General features: G+C 42.3%; 1 protein-coding gene across 6 annotated transcripts in view; it reads right to left on the bottom strand.

The window, feature by feature from the left end:
- stat1 (signal transducer and activator of transcription 1) overlaps window positions 1–6,669 on the bottom strand; it is a 20,575-nt gene that overhangs the window by 3,839 nt on the left and 10,067 nt on the right. For 2 of the 6 annotated variants that reach the window (XM_015386655.1, XM_015386656.1), the window contains exons 18-24: window positions 5,963–6,018; window positions 5,784–5,878; window positions 5,573–5,712; window positions 5,306–5,494; window positions 5,154–5,229; window positions 2,270–2,366; window positions 1,024–1,050 (exon numbers count right to left, since the gene is read on the bottom strand). In XM_015386655.1, the coding sequence (XP_015242141.1) occupies window positions 1,024–1,050; window positions 2,270–2,366; window positions 5,154–5,229; window positions 5,306–5,494; window positions 5,573–5,712; window positions 5,784–5,878; window positions 5,963–6,018 (680 nt within the window). The remainder of the gene's footprint in view (window positions 1–1,023; window positions 1,051–2,269; window positions 2,367–5,153; window positions 5,230–5,305; window positions 5,495–5,572; window positions 5,713–5,783; window positions 5,879–5,962; window positions 6,019–6,669) is intronic. The other 4 variants (XM_015386658.1, XM_015386659.1, XM_015386657.1 and 1 more) reach the window with 3 other exon arrangements.

The following is a 6,669-nucleotide window of genomic DNA, read 5'->3' as shown; positions in this document are numbered from 1 at the left end:
GGGTCTTAACGGAACCTAACATGCAGGACCAGTCGGGACTAAACGGAACCTAACATGCAGGACCAGTCGGGACTAAACGGAACCTAACATGCAGGACCAGTCGGGTCTAAACGGAACCTAACATGCAGGACCAGTCGGGTCTAAACGGAACCTAACATGCAGGCCCAGTCGGGTATAAATGGAACTAAGCATGCAGGTCCAGTCGTGTCCAAACAGAACCTCACATGCAGGACCAGTCGGGTCTCAATGGAACCTAACATGCAGGACCAGTCAGGTCAAACAGAACCAAACATGCAGCAGTGGGCCTGGAGAAGTCATGTTTGCACTTTAGTTCCTATCATTTTTTTTCCTCTACAGCCCAAGTTGATCCAAAGGTTCCGGCGCTATTGGACCTGAACCGGGCTGCCAGCAGTTTAGCATTTAAACTCTTAACATCCACCTCATTTTGGGTAATCCTCGCCTATTTTGCATGGATAAGAAAATGGAAATGATCGTGTCTTTTTTGAAAAGCAGTAATAAAGACATTCTTGAGAAAAATAAATTGTATTATATTTGTTCTACATCATTTCAACCACAGATGCAGAAACTTTCAGAGCTCTAGCTGTAACAGTTCCAGAGCTGTTAGGATTAGAACTGTTGGTCTCAGCTTGGAGCTGCGCGCAACGGCTCCACCTGCTGGTTAAAATGTTACCGGTGGAATTTTATGCATCTGAATGATTCCCCCACTTAAAGGTTATAATGGGTTAACTGGTTCTGTGAACGAACCAATCTGAGGCATGCAAGCGATGCAGAACCAGAACCGGTCAGAACAGATTGGCTGAAATCACTTAAAAACTAGAAACAAACGGAACTCAATCTGAGCTGGTTCAGAACCAGAGGTCCGAATCACTGGATTCTGGCTCTGTTCGGGTCGGGTCAGACACGGTGAACCCTGGCGGTGTTAAAGTGGGGAGGTTCTATGAGGTGCGACCATGCAGGGTTACTGGAGCTGCACATGCAGGGCTGAGCGACACGAGGATTTACCTGAGGATCAAAGCCCTGAAGATCCATCTAGAAAGAGAGCGAGACACAGGAGACGTTCAGAGCTGCAGCGTTGCCACGGCGGCAGACGATAGCCTCAGGCTGTGTCTGTACGTCCGCCCTAAATCCCTCCATCACTATATAGAGCGGGGACTCTATAGTGAACTCACCGTTCAGAGAGATGATCACTACTTTTCGCGGTGCCTGCGCCATCTTTGTCATTTGTCGCCACAACAAACCCCATCATGCTTTGAGAGGAGAGCTCTCGCAAAGCATTCTATGATACATCTGCTCGCCTACTGACCATGGATGATCACTTCTTTCCAAGGTGCGTTGCTGGAAATTTCAAGTCCCAAACTTTTTCCTCCACTAGACGTTCGAACACTCGTCCAAAATGGCGTAACCACTATAGTGATTAAGGCGGACATCAGACACAGCCTCAGTGAGACCTGAACATACCCAGTTTGCTTCCTCTAATGGTCCTGACCGCCCTACTGTGAGGACACCTACAGCCTGGGAGTGGAACTACAGCTAAGTCCCATCAGATTGATCCATAATAGAAGCCAGACGTCTCCATCATCATCATCAGCGGCAGACATCTTGTCACAGGAATGCTTTCTGCGGTACCCAACGTCGAACAAACATTAATGTGGCTTTAATTCTAGATGCTGAACATAATCCAGCAGTTTGGTCCACCGTCATGGCTACATAAGCTGCCTGTGACAAGATGGCGGCGAATCGACCTCCAGCAGCAGGAAGAAAACATCTAGCCTCTATTATATCTATGGTATCCTCTACCAGCAAGGCTGAATGCAGTTAAATCTTCAGCAGAACACGTCATAAACTAGTCCTTCCTAAATGAAAAATAATTTGTTTTAATAAAGGTTGAAATGTTAAAAATAAAAGCAGGAACTTGTTAAAAACAAATAACCAGGATGTTAAATGCGATGGGTGAGTTTTTCTAAAAGTGATCCGTTATCTCTGCTCCCGGGCTGCAGAATTAATTTAAAAACGAATTAATTTAAAGCTTCCAACCTTTTAGGGTCATTGAACAGCAGTAATCATCGCCTGCCACCAGGTGGCAGCGTTGGAGGCACCTGAACTCTGATTTATTTGTTTTCCTGAACTTCTCAGCTGCTAAATGACCCATTTGTTCTGATCCTGATGGTTAAGCTTCAGAAAACTCCTAAAAATCAGGTACTTTCTAGAGTTGATGGTTCATGAAGGAGCAGGAAGTGTGGGGACTAACCACGGCGTCGATGTCTCTGGGGCTGACGTAGCGCTCCAAGGCCTTGTAGTTGTCAGGAGACAGGGGCATCATGTTGTCCTGCAGTCTGGACGGATGTCTGCAGCAACAACAAGCCTGTTAGTTTCATCCAACATTTAATACAGAGATGATCATTTTGTTGCGTTTGATGTTGAATTCCTCATTACTGCAACTTTGAACACAGCTTAAAAATGGCTGCCAGGGAAGCAGATCGGATCATTTCCAGGGTTAATATTTTATGCCGGAAATATTCTTTATTCTGAATTAAAATCGATTCCGTTTCTCAGAACCAGAACCAAACTGGCTCTGGACCCAGAATGGTCATGAGGTCATGAGGGACGGTGCATCACTATAGAAACCTGGTTGTTTACAGGCCGACCTATCCAAGAGGATCAATGGAAAGTTGAGTGGAAGGAAAACACAAAGGGAAACTAGCTTAAAAGGGACGTACTGTTTTACTAACATTTGTTAGACAATCAATAAATTAACCAGCAACATGTAAAAAGACAAAAGCGTCAGATTTGCTCGTTAAGGTGTGATTAACGAAGTCAGGAAGAATCAGCTGCCTCTGCCAACCAATCGAAGCGCAGAATAGAGCGAGAAGCAAATATGCTTCCCTGATTGGATGTTTACTCTGTGCTGCAGATCTATCATCATAGAGGAGAAAGATGAGAAATTGAGCCAAGAAGCAACAAATCTATGTCCTTTTGATTAATTATACTATAGAGATAAAGCAGTTTTCTAAATACTACAGAATCTAGGTCTATGTTATTTTCTTTCATCTTTTTTTTGGTGAGCGACGGTCATATGCCTCTCCTAAAAACTGTTCATAAAAAAATATTTCATATATATTTCAACAAGAGAGCTAGTCTATAAAACAGACATGGCTATGGCTTGATGCTAACATGTTTGTTAGCTGCCAGAATTCTGAGATTGAAGTCAGAATTCTGACTTTTTTCTCATATTATACTGAAATAAAATATAAAAATAAAAAATCTGGTAATATTTTTTTTTTTCCATTTGCCCTACTCCTGTTCTGTAACCCTCTGATATGTCTGACAGCAAATAAGAACAAATAGCTCTGCTGTCAGCCTGCATCCATGTTCCAGACTCTTATTTTGAAGGAAAGGAAACATTTTTGGACAAAAAAAAAAAAGAATTGTGCTTTTTTGCACCATTTTAGCATCTCTAGAGAATAAAGAACCAAGAACAGAAAAAAAACAAACACGGACGAATGGTAGACACATTATAAAAGCTGCTACTCCAAAATAAAAGAGCCGACATAAAGACGGAACCCAGGATCAGAATGCGGATAAAAACCATGACAGCATCTCAGATAAAACCGTAAAAGTTCTGTTTTTTATTATTGTCTTTTAATCATTTCTTTAAATTTAAACTTAGATGATTCTAAATAGCTGATTTAAAACATAAATTAACTTGACTCGTTTTAACGGTTCTGCCGTTCATCTGCTGTTATTGTAGCAAATAAACAATTTTTCCTTAGAAAAGGGATTTCTTTCTTATTCAAGCAGTTTTTTGTTTAAGGGAAAAAATCTGGTCATATTCAAACTTCTGAAAGTACTTTTCATTTTAATTATTACATCATGTTCAATAAATGATAAAGTGCTTTTAATTCAGAGTAATTTTCATGTGAATGTGCTTCATCCATGTTTGTCAAAGAACACTACTGCCACCTACTGGTTTGTGGCAAATCCTCCCTCTTCAAGGACCAACCCGTTCCGTGGAGGATCAGGAATCAGAAAGGTGGAATAACTAATTTTTTTCCCCTTTACCTGATGTATTCCAACATCCAACTCAATAACTGTTGTTAATTGCAGATGTATTTAGTAGTTCGCATTGATTTTGCTTGTAAAGCGGGGAGACAAAAATGGCCGCTCCCAGACTCAGAAATAGCGACGAAAATTATTATTTTTATTTTTTTTAACGATTAATGCTAAATTCATGAAATCACCACGAACATATTAGTTTTAGTTATAAATAATGACGCATTTGTTATTCCTTGCTGACTGGACTTAATNTAATTCAGAGTAATTTTCATGTGAATGTGCTTTACTGGAGGCATCCATGTTTGTCAAAGAACACTACTGCCACCTACTGGTTTGTGACGTCACGGTGCAGTATCGGCTGTTGATGAAGTCCCAGTGCTGTATCTGGTGTTTGTCACAACGCGCTTCAAAACGTTCTTCTTTCAAATGCTGGCTACATATGACGTGTTTTTTTTTTTTTTTTTTAAACTGCAGTAGTGACTCGTTTTTTCGACAGTAGGCTGACAGTAAAGGGGGAATGACCACAGGTTGGATTCAAACCGCATCGAGGACCACGGCCTCCGTACATGGGTCGTACGCGCTAACCACTGCGCCACCTGCATGTCCCGTATGACGTGTTTTTTCTCTGGCCAGAAGTTCGATGGCAAATCCTACCTCTTCAAGTTGGCGATCCAACGACAAACCCATCCGTGGAGGATCAGGAATCAGAAAGGTGAAATAACTTTTTTTTTTTTTCTCCCCTTTACCCAAGTTGATTGCAGATGTATTTAGTAGGTCGCATTGATTTTGCTTGCAAAGCGGGGAGACAGAAATGGCCGCTCCCAGACTCCGTGATATCGACGAAAATTTATATTTTTTTAATGATTAACGCAAAATTCATTGAATCACTGCAAACATATTAGTTTTAGTTATAAATAATGACGCATTTGTTATTCCTTGCTGACTGGACTTAATGAGAAATAAAACCATTGGTTTAAACTGAGCTGATTGTCTAAAATGATACAAACTAAACTCCCGTCCTCTGCAGTCATTACTCCTCATAAACATGTTGAATTCAGAGGATTATTTTAGAATCTTACACTTCAGAAACAGATATGAGCTCCGTCTTCATGTAGCCGTTGGGCTCCGTGCTCTCCACGTCCATCGGCTCTTGAGCTGAAACAGAAGCAGAGCTCTGGTGAGCGTCTGATCGGGTCGGGCTGTAGCGGGACGAAGCCGTGGCGGGTCTTACTTTCTGAGGGTTTGGGGTAGTACTTCCCAAAGGCCTTGTCTTTGGGGACGTCGGGGTAGAGGAAGCGCAGCGGGTTCTCCGGGATGTTCTCCGCAGCCATCACCTTGTAGGTACGGATGATGTCCGGCAGCGACACGGCCGTCAGCTCCTTCTTAGTGTACGGCTCCACCGAGTGATAAACGGGTTTGTCTGAATCACAGAGACAGAGTTGATTCATCTGAGATAACAGCTCTGCTTCCTGTAGTCCCTTCACAATAAAAGCTTTACCGTGGACGTCGTGCTCGATCCAGGTGAAGGTGATGGCGCCCTCTTTGCTGCTCTCACTGAACCTCAGCAGGAAGGTCCCGGGACACTTGTCGCTCAGCAGGGCCTTCTCCCTCTCCTTGCTGATGAAACCCATGATGCAGCTGCAGAGAGAGCGTGATGAGCCTGAACTGTGGAAACGCAGAACCAGAACCAGAACCGGAGCAGCTCTCACCCGTCGTTCCACAGAGACAGCAGATGTCTCTTGATCAGGTCCAGGATTCCTTCGATCCACAGCCAGAAGGGGAAGGATTTCTCATTGGCGCTCTGCTAAAGTTACCATAGAAACACATTAGCTCCTTCTGGAGCGAGCTCCGCCTGAGGACGAGCCGACGGACGGCCATGGAGGCTCACCTTGCAGAATTTGGTCCAGGGGATCAACCCGTCCGGATTCCGCTGAGCTTTGGCTCCTGTCAACAAAAACAGTCGATTCAAACATTTCCTCCTCTACAGATTCCAACATGGAGGTTTATGTTCCCCTTCTGAGCAGCCAGAGTTAGTTTTCCCTCCTGCTAACCTGATCTAACCTGATCTAACCCCAAAACCTGGATAATCTGGGTGGAAACAAACGAGAAAACACCAATCAGTGCTTTTCTAACCCGGCTGGCAGAAATAACCTAAGATCTACTCTGGGTATCAGGGGAAAACTGGGATTAAAACGAGTTAAAATATAAATAAATAAAAGGAGGAGAGCATAAAAAAAGAGCAAGACTAGAGCAAATAGAAAAAAATTAAAAATAAATAAAATCTGGACCGAATCAGGATCAAATTAGAGCAGAGCCAGATAAATATATCAGGATTAAAATCTGACTAAAACTGGAATAAAAATAAATACATCAGAATAAATGTTTTTTTTTTCACTGAACAGAAACTTGGATTAAAAAAAAGATAGAAAAAGGGGAAAAATTAAAAAGACATGTAGAGAAAATAAGAATAGAGATAAAAATGGATCCTAACAGAACACAACCATTAGGAAATTAGGATTAAATCAGATTAAATTATTACAACAGGGAAATAGAATGAAGCTGGACAGAATTAGGACAAAGAAAACAGAACAAAAC

Source organism: Cyprinodon variegatus, unplaced genomic scaffold, assembly GCF_000732505.1.
Source record: "Cyprinodon variegatus isolate N-32 unplaced genomic scaffold, C_variegatus-1.0 Scaffold373, whole genome shotgun sequence".
Taxonomy (NCBI): Eukaryota; Metazoa; Chordata; class Actinopteri; order Cyprinodontiformes; family Cyprinodontidae; genus Cyprinodon; species Cyprinodon variegatus.
This window is presented reverse-complemented; position numbering and strand designations above follow the sequence as displayed.